General features: G+C 44.0%; 1 protein-coding gene across 1 annotated transcript in view; it reads left to right on the forward strand.

Moving 5' to 3' along the window:
* LOC119011649 (leucine-rich repeat and immunoglobulin-like domain-containing nogo receptor-interacting protein 3) overlaps positions 1-8,823 on the forward strand; it is a 40,544-nt gene extending 31,721 nt beyond the window's left edge. Inside the window, exon 4 of the mRNA XM_037084959.1 lies at positions 268-8,823. Within this exon, the coding sequence (XP_036940854.1) occupies positions 268-837 (570 nt within the window). The 3' untranslated portion in view covers positions 838-8,823. The remainder of the gene's footprint in view (positions 1-267) is intronic.
* The last annotated feature ends 4,494 nt before the right edge of the window (positions 8,824-13,317 follow it).

The following is a 13,317-nucleotide window of genomic DNA, read 5'->3' on the forward strand; positions in this document are numbered from 1 at the left end:
TCACATATTATGTTTGATACTGAAAGGTCCTATTTGTTAGATACTGACTCTTTGGGATGGCAGCCGACCCGACCACGATCCCAAAGCGTCAGTATTTGACGAGTTGGGAATGAGAATCAAAAATCAACTCTCTTACAAACAGGACCTTTCACGACAAAATCAATGAATGCTCAGTTTGATTACTGGGGTTGTGCTAATTGTTGAGTTTGAGTTTGTTGTGCTGCTGTATTCATTACTCCATGCGCTCCTTTCCTCCGGCTCCCGCAGGTGATCGCTCGCGAGGGCCAGCAAGTGAGTTTTCTGTGTCGAGCTGAAGGGGAACCCGTCCCCGCTATTGTCTGGATTTCCCCACAGCGCCGACGGATCACAGCTAAGAGTTCAGGGCGCATTACTGTTCTCCCGAGCGGCACCTTGGAGATCCGATACGCCCAGCTCACTGACAGCGGAACATACATCTGCATCGCCAGTAACGCCGGAGGCAATGACACCTACTTCGCCACGCTCACAGTGCGTGGCCAGCCGCTTGACGCCGCCTCAGCCTTCTTTCTCAACCGCTCGCTGTACAGCGGCGAGTTCTTCAACGACACAAATCTGAACAGCACGCGCGTTTTCCTCAAGTTCACCTTGGACCTGACCACCATCTTGGTCTCCACGGCAATGGGTTGCATCACCTTCCTGGGGGTGGTCCTCTTCTGTTTCCTGCTGTTGTTCGTGTGGAGCCGGGGACGCGGCCAACGCAAGAACAACTTCACAGTGGAGTACTCTTTCCGGAAATCTGAACCCGCCACTGGAGGCTCCTCGGGAGGGACCAGGAAGTTCAATATGAAGATGATATGAAACAACGCAGCCAGGGGTCCTTCGGGGGAGGCATGAGCACGTCCCATAAACGTGTTTGACACACGCAAACACACACAGCCACTGACTCGCAAAGAAGTCTGAAAGCACATAATGAGTTCCCGTCCATGGCTCTATTCTAAATTGAGCGCCCACATCAAAACTGGAGCCATGAGATGAATTGGTTTGATTTGTGATTGAAAACAAGATGACCCTGATCTCTCTGTCTCTCAGTGGTTTTATTCAGCATGTGGTGAAAAGCATGTTTGAAAAGGAAACAATTGATAGATTTGAACAAGCTGCTGATCCGCCATGCTTGATAAGAATAATAGCGTTAAGAATTATAGGAAAAACGTTTTGGAAATTGGCATGATTCTTGAGCTGTGGGGTTCTGGTAGTCCTGTCTCTCGGTGACACTGTTTGAGAAAATGAAATAAAATCCCTGTTTCATTTAAAATTCCCTCGACTGTACTGAGTGCAGTCAGGGATTTTACAGGAAATGTATTACAGGGAGACCTGGCTACCACCCAGTTATAGAGTTTGTAGCTGTGCTCTCCTAAAATCTGCCTTGTTAAGATTCATGCATGTAGAAATGCAGTTAGGAGATAAGTTGTAAGTCCAGACCGCTGAATAAAACAAATTGTTTTGAAGACAGTTTGAATATGTTTTTCCACAAAACATTTAACGGCCACCTTTCTCTATTCTGACCACGGCTGAACAGCGAGGAGGGCGTCAAACACTTCATCAGCATTATCACATGCCATTTGTTCTAACCAGCTGCAGCCTGAGATATGTAAAATAAGGTATGATAATAAGGAGCGATGGATTCGGATCATTCACATAAAAGAAACCAGATTTGGCCCTGTCTTCTTTGTGAGAGTTTGCGACAACGTTAGCTGTGTGAGTTTGGGACGAGCGCGCCGACCGAGAGCTGCTGTGGCGGCCTGTGGCCCGGAGGGTTTGGTTAGGAAGTCAAGCCCGCCAGACACGGGCCGCCGCGGTAGCCATAGCAACCAACACAAGAGAGAGCAAGGGGGACGAGGGCTGGTGGGCCCCGGAGGACTGGTGGGTGGGAGGGGAAATAAGAGGTCGGTGTGACCTCTTCTTCCTCTCCCCTACATCACAAGCCCCGCTCACGCTCGGTGATCAACAGGAGAGGGTTTCGACCCGCCGGGCTCCACCTTCCCGTCCCCCCGCCCTCTGCTGTGTTGGTCGACGCCTGACCTTCCCAGCGCTGCCCGGGGGGAGCAGCCTGGAGAGTCGGGTCACACTCAGAGGTAGACAGAGGACACAGAGCAACACTGTAGGGGTCTTCACACAAACACACAGCAAAACACACACACACACACACACACATAGCACCTTTTCTCAGGAGAAGTGAAACCCTGCAGAGTGTAACCACACATAACTCGCTCTGCGTGAATATGACATTCCAGCAATACTGTATGTAGAGCCATAAAGCCAAAATTCGTTCTCTAAAAGAGAAGCGATGTGAATTTGTGAGTGACGAAAACGAAGCCATAGTATGTGTAGCCTTGTTTATTTATTGTTTTTGATACAGTAACATGTGCATGATTCAGTTATACAATAACAATTAATGCTACTGCCATTTTACAAGCTGTCGTGATGTTCACAAGACCATCTGCTGTCGCCAGGCTTGCATAAAGTTGCACCCCAACACACACACACACACACACACACACACACACACACACATACATACACAGAAGCACCTCAAGGTTATTTGGATTGATACAACAATCGCAGTCACACACGACTAAACCTACAAATTGATAAAGCAGTGTGGCGCTGACTGCTCTCTCTCTGTCTCTGAGACGGTCGGTGTGCGAATGTCTCTGCCCCCCTAGCCCAGTGCATCCCCCGTCCTCCCCCCTTCCGCTACCCCCCCCCACACACACCCCCACACTGGGTCCTCCTTTGGGAGGGGTCCCTGGCTGGAGACCGAGGAATCAAAATGTAAATGAAGTCGTGTTAACCCTACCCACGCCATGTGCATCGTATAGTGGAGAGTAGTACTGTGGTTTTAAAAAAATGAAGAAAAAAAAAAATGACAAAAAACTTTCTTTGAATTGTTCTGTTGTTTCTTGTTTGTCCTCCATTTTTAATTTCCTCAGTTGTTGTTCCCCGTGACCTCTTGGCTGTACACCGTTTTAAAGTTCCCCCGTCCTCCGCGTGGGGCCGTTCTGTTCTCAACACTTAATAACATTCCCGTGCTGTGGGCCGTGTGTTCGCATCTCAGTGTGCTTATCAACGCAAACCAGGCGGAGCAGTATTTTAAAGAAAACAGACAAAATCTAACCTCGTGTCGCAGGTTAAATTGGAGGTGTAATGAGAAAGTGAAGCGGAAACACCGGTTTGGTTTTAGTTCCTCAACTCAAACTAAAATGAGACATTGATGCATCGCTGAATCAAAACTGGTTGTGCCGCACAAACAATTTCTTATGTTGAGTTTATTTGCTGGTGTTTACACACCAGCTTCCAAATGTGTTCTAATCAGCTAAAGCCTAATATAAGGTATGATAAAGCCAAACGTTGCTGTTGAATAGCTCACTGATCCAGCAGACAAAGCGATTATTAGCTTTGTTAATATACGATCCACCCATAGCGGAGTGCAAACGATTGATTAAACTGCTGTTAAATAACAACATAACTGAATATTTTACAGCCCTAAAACAGCAAAACATTATGCCAGAAATGCCGAAATACATCGTTTTGTTTAAGCTATTACAGCTTATGATGCTAAAAGTAGCCTACTTCCTGTTTACATAACTGATTGCTACTGATTGGACCACAGTAACTTACAGATCTTTCCTAATTGGCTAATCAGTTTTCAAATTGACCTTTGTTAAAGCTGCTTAATCACTAGCTTGAAACTAGCTAGTTAGTTTTTACTTGCACTGACAGTGGAGCTTCAAACTGCTAGCATAGATTATGTTAGCTTGCTGACATATGAATAATGGATTCGACCTATCTGACACTTTAATCAAAATATTTTTAATTTTGAGCCAAAAATGTTAAACTAAATGGTTGAGTAACAGTCAGGTTAGCCAGGTGAGCATGTTTCCAACTCTGAATCAATCACCTCTGAAACACACACACTTCATCATGTTTGCAAATAATGATTAATCAAAGTCAGGCACTAACAGTTAAAGATCTAACATGCAACATTTAGGCTTTAAAATATCTAAAAATGACAAAACCTTTGATTTATATTTTATCGAGTTGAGTTACATTACTCCAAATGTTTCCAACAATGTTAAAAAAGATAAATGATTTTTATTCAAGGTGTTGCGTTTTCATTCGGTCTTCTGTCCCTCTGGTTAAATACCAGATGATTCACGAGAGACTGTGGAAGGAACGATGCGTGACTAAACATAAAACTTCAAACCGTCTCCTCGTCTGTGAGCCTGAGTTCTGCCCGAGTCGCGCCGGGTAGATTTTCATCAGCAACGGCGGCTGATTAATAATGAAGACTCTCACGATCCCGCACAATTTTACAACTTCTATAAAACACACACAGTGTGTTTTATAGAAGATTATTGCTGCATTGTTTGCTCTCCTTCCCAGAACTGTAGAGGATGTAACTCATGATGCTACAGTGACTTCCTGTTGACATAGTAGATCGCTGTACAGATGTTTTTGGCGACACGTGAAGAAGAAGATTTACTCAGTCGCCCAGTTTAAAGGCAGCTACTCAATAAGAACCTGGGAAGGACTTACAGATTTACTGACAGAATCACTGATTTAAAGCACAAGCACAACACTGTGTACAGACAAGTTTATGTTTTGGAAACAGTTCACCCCGAGGTAAGGTAAGACACTCTCAAAACTTTCGCAAAATAAATCCGGCAAACTCCATTTTTTTGTCCCTTGCGAGGGATGATGAAACCACGGCTTCTGTGTCAGGATGAATAACTGAACAGCCGTTAAAGATTCATGAGGCCGAATGAGAATAGATGAGCAAACTGGCCTGGTTTTTCAATGCCGTCTTTAATGGTATCAGCAGCCATTTTTTTGTGTGTGCGTGTGTGTTGAGAACAGGACGTCGCCTTTCGCGGGCATCTCCTCTCCCCCGAGCCGACCCTCTCGTCTTTCCATTCCCCCGTATTTTCTCAGTGAAAACTAGGTTTAGAAGACAGTGCGAATGTCTGTCGTGAGTGTCGATGGTGTTCTCGTGTAAACATCAATCACAAAATGTAAGCGTAGATGAGGGTGTGTTTCATTTTTATTATCCTTCTTCTCCTTCTCCCCCCTCTTTGCCGTCCTCCTTCCCTTCTCATTCCCCCTGTTCCTCTTTAACATTTACAAATCCCCTTGTTGTCCCTGTTCACAGTATTAGGCTGGAATATGGTTGTGTGGTAGTAGACACGTGTACTGTGTGGTCGGTGAGTCAGTGTTGTCGTGTTATGATTTGTTGCTCCTGGTGATGCCATCGAAAACACGGAGCAGCGATCGGATCAGTGGAGACAAAAGAAGAAAGGGGTGACCCAGGTTCCCTAAAAGAAAAAAACAAAACATTGGTTCCCATTTCACGCCCTAAACCCATTCCTGAAGAACCATCTCAAGAACTTTCCCGCTCTGCACAGTGCCACTTCTGGGATCTTTCTCTGGATATGAAAACCCACGGACTGTACTGTATGTATTTTCTCTGATGATATCTTGTCACACTTTTAACTTCTGTAGAAAAAGGGGGAAGGGCGGGGAGGTTTGTTGTGAGACCGTGACCACGAGCCTACACGTTCTGCCTACGGTGAGTCATTTCGACGAGGAGCGAAGCAGTCCATTCACCGAAACCGACATTTTCTTGTTGGCCAGGGTTAAAAATAAGCGCTTCTCAAGTCCCTGAAAGCCGAAAGGAACTGATTTTACTTCGAGCTGAATGCTCTTTGAAAGAAATCTGTCCCCGTTATCAGAGGCCTCGATGAATATGTTCAACATTTAAATCGACAGAGCCGACAGTCTGCCAAACAACTGTTCTAGAAAAAAAAAAAAGAAAAAAAAACAAGGTGCCAGAACACGCAGTTTTGCAGCCAAGCCATCGGCTCAGTTTGGCTCACAGACTCTCAGTGTTTGCAGATACACCAGGCGAGCCGAGCTTGATTCGTCTTGAGAAAGTAGGCTGAGCGATCCCCCCCTGCTCCCTCCTCTGGTTCGTCCTTGCCTGGGGTTGGTGTACTGTAGTCTAGACGCCCCATTTAAAAACAGCAGCAGCGACCTCACTATTAGGATTCCTTCCACCGGGGGAACTCTTCAAAAGACGCAGGCCAGAAATAAGACAGAACCGGAGACCCACCGGAATTTTGTCCAGTTTCAGTCTCACCTTGATTCTGCATTTCTGACCCCATATTGGCTCTAAAATCATTTTCCATCTCCAGCTCCGCATCCTGTGGCTGCTAGTTGTGATTGGATTCGACTCGGGTTGAGTTATCAGAGCTGAGAGGAGCAGTAATGGGATGACGGAGGGGGCGAGCTCGGCTGATTGGGTGATTACTTGGCTTATTAGGCCCATTTCCGTAACAGACTTCTCAGAAGAGCGTGTCGTGCAAATACTACTGTAGTTGTTTCGGCTTCATACATGCAGCGGTTTCCTCTAATTGGACGCAGAGAGACATAATTGGACATGAAGCAGGGCTTTTGCTGAAGGGGGTTGTTTAGAGCACCTTGGACAGAGAACTGCTTCATCTTAACCTTGACCAGATAATAGCAAGCGCCCCCCCCCAACCCTCCTTTCTATATGACAACACTGACCCCAAGTGGTCGATGTGAGTAACAGCAACACGTTGGGAACCATACTGCTGATTCCGATAGTGGGAAAATAAATCAAGAACAGCTTTGGGGTCTCATACAAGTGAAACACTGAAGAGAGCAAATTGACTGTTAGCTTCACAAAGTCAGTGCTTCTTCACTGATTTCCTTATAGCCATAGGCGCGACCTCGTCTCCGCTCTCGGTGTCTGGTGGTGTCGTTTGAATCGGATCAGAAAAACAAAACAAACAAAAAAAAAAATACCAACAGATGTGACCAAGTTTGCAGACGAATACTTTCTGATGCTGTCGCCTCCATCCCCTCTCCCTCCAGTCTCACCACCATCACAACAACAAACAATAACAAACTAACCATGATGAGAAAATGTCGCAGTATCTTTCTTTTCTCTGTATATGACTGAGAGCTGATCAGGAAAAAAAAAAGAAGAAGAAGAAGAAAAAAACGATCGGTTCCTTTCCGGAGAAAAAAAAAAAAAACTCAAACAAACAAACAGACAAACTGTTTTTCTTGTGGTCTTAGCAGGTTTAATCTATGCATGCCTTTTGTATACAGTGATCGGTCTTGCCAAACTCTCGCCTACACTTGTACGGAGAGCTGTGGGTGCCCTTGTTGCTGGCCATGGGACTGGTTGAAACAAACCTGCTGCTCAGAGCAAGTGAGGCCATTCTAGTGTTTTCTTAAAGGCGCACTATGTAAAGTGTTCATTGTAATGTTTACAATATTAGCAAGGTAATCACACAAAAATGTTTGAATTAGAAAATAAGGTTTGCCGGAACAAAAGGTGGCAGGGTCCGCCACATGTAAACAAAGAGAGTTTGTTTGATTAGTTTTGACTCGGCGCCAAACAAACGAAAACCTTCTGATTAGAATTTCCTCCCCCGAAAAACTGCATAGTGCACCTTTAACCTGGTAAGAGTCAAAGACAGGATCCAGTAGTCGCCTGCTCTCGTATTCCTGAGTGTGCATCTCACTAAATGAAGCGTCTGTTTACTCGGGATGATTGTACTTTTACACATATCTTTCCACGCACACAGGATCCACTCAGATGTAGATAAAACATGATTGCTATTCCAAGCAGGGCGGTGGGACTGATCAATGCTGTATGGGGATAGGATTATTCATGGCATACTTTCATTGATCTGTCTTTTGAACCTTGTCAGTCTCCCACAATCCCTCTGGGGCGGAGAGGAGAAGGGGGGGGGGGGGGCGCACAGAGCTCTTACAGAACCTGGTTGGCACTCATTCCTAGGTTTCCACATTTACCCTTTTAAGATGTTTTTCCTCTTTTAAGAACGAGATGGTGCCAGATTTCGACTTTCCAGGTCTGAGCCGATGTGACGCCCTCCTGCTCCTCAGAGGAAGCTGTAGTTTGGTGTAGCTCTGTGTTTGTTGGAGCCCTCTAATGGAAAATATCGAAGTTTACATCACAAGTTTGGCTGGGGTAAACTTACACTCTCCTCTCTCTCTCTCTCTCTCTCTCTCTCTCTCTCTCTCTCTCTCTCTCTCTCTTTCCTCCTTGTCTCTCTATCAACTTGGCACCGACCTCGTTAAAACATTTCTCAACATTTGTCAGCTTTCAGTTGGTTTTTTTTTTTTGCACTGATGCATATTTGTTGCCCGTCGACACGGGCGTTACTGACATCCTGAAACCTAGGAATGAGTGCTGAGCGCTCCAGACAAACGCAGAGCTCACACAAAGACAAGCTGCCCGGCTCGTCCAGTGATCAATCCTTAAAAGACTGACTCACGATAGAGACTGCTGTCCGAACACGAACAGAATCTGGACTGCACCCCGAATAATCAAAGACATTATATTTTGCACCGGTGGATCCTTGGATGTGAAGAACAGAGAACTGTACATACTAGATCTATTAGCCATATCATGTCATCTGATCTGTAGACCTCCTTGCCATGTCTGACAGAGAACAATGACTGTTGAACTGTAAATAGTGTAGGTATAGTAATATAGGATATAACTGCTGCTTCTTTTCTCCAGGGATCGCCTCGTGTTTTGCTCAGTCCCATGGCTGCTTGGTCTCAAAAGGGAGGGATGAGACAATAATGTACTTGTCTATAATAAAAAAAAAAACACACACACACACGAGTTCTTTTTTTTTTTTTTATTTCAATGTTAATGTTTTATATACCGTCTGTCTTGTAAATGAGCTCCTTTTGGTCATAAAAGCATGATGTGACTCTGTCGAACATGTCCCGTGTGTCTCTTCTCGTTTCCTGAAGGTTATTTAGTGAAGCAGCCACACACACACACACACACACACACACACACACACACACACACGTTGCATTTACACCACACTTGTGTTGAAAGCTGCCAAAATCAGTATTTAACATCATCGTTTTTACACGTGATGAGCTGTTTCAGAGAGGTTCCTTGTAGACAGACTCACAGAAGACAGTCGCCTGACTCTGTGGTTGTTCTCCTTCATCTCTCCAAAGCTTTATAACAGCTTTCATGTCTTTGATTTTGTTTTTGTTTTTTGGGCCCCACAACATCACTTCTTTAGTTCACTCTCACCACATTTAGGCCACAACAGAAGGCAGTTTTGAGCGAAAAGAAAAGCTCTTAAAAGACCACTTTGCACTACCGGCTCTGCATCTAACAGCAGCAGATAGTTTTAGCAGTTAGCAGATAGTTTGTGAACATAGTTGAGCATTTAGATGTTGGAGGAGCTGCCAGCGTGAGGCGGGAAAAGGTGACATGCTGCCCATCGATGTCGACAGTCACCTGCCAGTCATGAGTCAGGGTGGAAACCTGCCAGGTGTCGGAATCCCGTCTAAAGTGGATTTGAGTTCAACCTGTGTCATCCTGATCAGAACCTATCAGGAGGTGTATGAGGAGTGTATGGAGGAGGTGTCCTGCCTGCCAGAACCACTCTGAGACAACAGCCAATCAGAAAGCAGCTCTGAGGTAAAGATAAACCCGCACCTTAGAGAAACTGTGCAGCATTTTAGCAAATCCTCATTTCGCATCAGTTGCTCTGACAAAAACCTCATCATCCTGAGCTGGAGCTGTTGGAAGGTGATCAGATTCATCAATTCTGGTCCGAGCAGATATTCATTTTCATCAATTTAATCAACAAAATACAGAGATTATTAACGTTAATGATATTTCAGTAAAAGTGAAAAGTTGGCCAGAAACACGACTCATAAACAAACTGACTTGTGTGAAGGATTTAGTGGAGTTAGTGAGGTCAAAGATGAAAATCAGTCACACACTCCTCCTCTCTTCACCCTCGTCCAAGCGTGCAGGAGAACCGAACCTCTAAAACATAAAGAGATTCAAACCTTCTCCAGTTTGGTTCGTATGTTTTGGGCTGCTGTAGAAACATGGCGGGCAACATGGCGGCCCTCGTGGAAGAGGACCCTCCCAAAGGCTCCTTCTGAGGCCCCCCAGGACCAACGATTCTCAGTTACATGTGATAATTATGAATATTATATTACTTATTCCTACACTCTGGACCTTTAGCTGGTGGACCTGTAACTATACAAATGTTTGCTTTTTTTTTTTTTTAATTAAATTCCAGTTTAAATTTTCAAAGTTTCAAATAATTAGGCTTAGAACTATATATCTGAGGGAAACATCTGGATGTGAATATGGTTTATAAAGATTCCATTAACAACTATTAACTAAACTTTAATAAACTATAAATGTATAATTTATTAATGATGGTCAAAATAAAGTGTTTCCAAACATTAAAACGTCGTGACTGAACGTGCAGCAAATTTACAGCCCAGCACAAACAAACATCGTCAGATAGAACTGATCAAATTTTAAGAGTTAAAAACTCTGTTTGATTGATCTGGTCTTCAGTAAGTGGTGACTGAAAAAAATATGCCAAATTCAAATAAAACATTTTAGAAGAAGGTTCTGGACTCATGATCTCTGTATTTTTTAGATCCGAACCTGCAGGAAGTTTACATTCTGCATCTGAAACCTTTTACATCATGGGTGCTTTTTGAGCAGTAGTCCAGTATTTTAACCCACAATAGGTTTAAATCTGAATATTTAATTATATTGCACACTGAATGATAAATAAGATACAGATTTCTCCCACAGACAACATGACATTTAGAGAAATCATATAGAAATGTTGAGCTTTGAGGGTGGTTTGTGGTGCGTTTAGGGAACCTCTGTGTTTCTAACATCCTGGTTTTCGATACTTTTATCTGACACCACCAGATGGCACCAGAGCACCACAGAAAGAAGCCATGACAGAGAAAATGAGAGTAAAAAAAGCCAGTCAGCCAATTGCTTGTCTCTTTATTTGTTTTAGTCAAAACACACAATTTACCCATTACTGGTTTTCATTTCGTGTATTATTTGTTCCAGTTATTACTCGAGTCTCCCTCCACAGGCTGAAGGCAGACCGACGAGACTGACAGGTTCACCGTCATACGAAGATGGGAGACGAAGATCAGAAGAAAGGCTCTCTGTGTGTGTGTGTGTGTGTGTGTGTGTGTGTGTGTGTGTGTGTGTGTGTGTGTGTGTGTGTGTGTGTGTGCAGGCATTTGATCAACATCTTCGACTGGATGTCCACTTAACGAGTCAACCCCACCACCTCCACCTCCATCATAGCCGGGAGGAGGGTGCCTGGTTGCCTCACCCCCACCTTAAAGGTCACTCTGCAGAGGTCAAAGGTGACCACACACACACACACACACACACACATACACACACACACACACACACTCATACACACACACATTGCTGAGAGCCGTCCTTCCTTCCTCCTTCCCTCCCATGTCTCCTGTCCAGTCAGTTTCTCTGCCCTCCTCCATCACTCTCTTCCTCTCTCCCCCTTTCTCTCTCTCTCCTTCTCTTTCTTTCTCACTCTCTTTCTCTTTTTTTGTCTCTGCTCTATTTGAAATTGATTGTCTTCTACCATCACAAAGACACTTGGTTCTGATTGATTGATTGATTGGTAGGGGAAGAGGGAGAGAACATCAACACTGGGGCTTCCAGAGCTCTGAGGTCTGTCTGAAGGATGGAAAAAAAAAAAAAAAGAAAGAAAAAGGAAATTACGCCATTCTGATCCGCCGATGGAAAGCGTATTTCAGCCGGTCCGGCTGTCTGTTTGTTTATGCTTCAGACGGCTCCTGAAGCAGACAAACACCCGGGTCCGATCGAATTCAGATTAATAAAAAGGGATCAGCTGAAAATACAGGAACAAAAGAACAGGGGGGAAAACTCACACATGAAGTCACACTCACACCTGTGTGATGAAACAAAAGGAGGGATACGTATACAGACTGTTTCCACACAAAGGGGAAGGGGGGATTACAACAGGAGGAGAGACACAGTGATGAAGCTGCTACACGTCCCACAATACACACAATTTATACAGACGGCACATAAAAGACACAGATGTAAATATCATCTGGATGGGAAACCAAAAAAAAAAAAACACCCAGATGTTTCGTCCCTGTTTCTCCCCCTCTCCTCCACCTGTAGAGGTACAGTTCATCCTGCAGTTTATATACATTTATATAGTATCCATGCATAAAAGAATCGCTCGTCCCAACCGTAATGACAGAGGTGCTGTGGTTGGTTCTCTTTTTTCTTTTTCTTCTTCTTCTTTTTTTTTTTTTTTTTTTTTAATATGGGAATCACTTTAACACACATAGGAGACAATGTTCAAACACAAAAAAATTAAGCCAGAAAAAAAGTGATGCAGAACAGAAACGAGTGTCCTTCACGTGTCGGGTTTAAAGGTGCACTGCGTAGTTTTGATCAGAAGAGAACGATCTGTTTTTACGTCCGAGCACAAGTAAATAAACAAACTCTGCTTTGTTTTCACAACTGAATAAACAAACTGGCCTCAAAGGACAACATGCTGTTTTGCTTTGTTTATATATGGCGGACCCTGCCACCTTTCTAGCTTCAAACAGTGTTCTGGGGACTTTGTTTACTCTAAAACCAGCTTGTTTATTCAGTTATGGAAAAAAATATGTATTTCTGAGTTCATCTTATTAACTCATTTATACTGTAAATGTTAAAATTGTGAGTTTGAATTTCTTCTCCACAGCTACAGAGTGCCCCTTTAAACACCTCCTCGTTTCTTACACATTTCTTTGAAATCATACTATCTTCTTTGTCATTTATCTGGTCCTGCCCTACCTCTTCGTTTATGCTCCTTCCTTCTCCTTCTTTTATTCTTCCCTCTTAACTCCAAAAAAGAAAAAAACGGACAATGTGCAAACCTACAAACAAAAGAGTCAACCAAGTCAAAAGATCAAGTCAGACCATAACAGTGTTCATACTGCACACGCTCCTTTAAATCAAATAAATACAAAAAAACAAAACAAAAAAAGGAACAATCATTTTGCTGTGACTTCATCGTCACTGTCATTGCTAAACATTGTCATTATTGTTTCACTACATTAACCTTTACAATAAAGATTTGAGGTATATCGAGATGAATTGTCTACACGTGCCTGCCTCGTTGTGATGCTACCCTGGACGGAGGGACCAGCGAAGAGGGTTTGGATGGGGCGGGGGGTCGCCGACGGGCATCATCATGTGTGTTTTTCAGGAGATGAAAGGTCTCATCGGGTTCTGTACTGATTGATCATTGGCTGGTTGTGTTTGGATGCGAGCCAATGAGAGCGGGGGGGATCGGGGAGGGGAGGGGGGGCTTTGTAAACGGTCAGATACACACACACACCTACACTCGG

Source organism: Acanthopagrus latus, chromosome 21 (genome assembly GCF_904848185.1).
Source record: "Acanthopagrus latus isolate v.2019 chromosome 21, fAcaLat1.1, whole genome shotgun sequence".
Taxonomy (NCBI): domain Eukaryota; kingdom Metazoa; phylum Chordata; class Actinopteri; order Spariformes; family Sparidae; genus Acanthopagrus; species Acanthopagrus latus.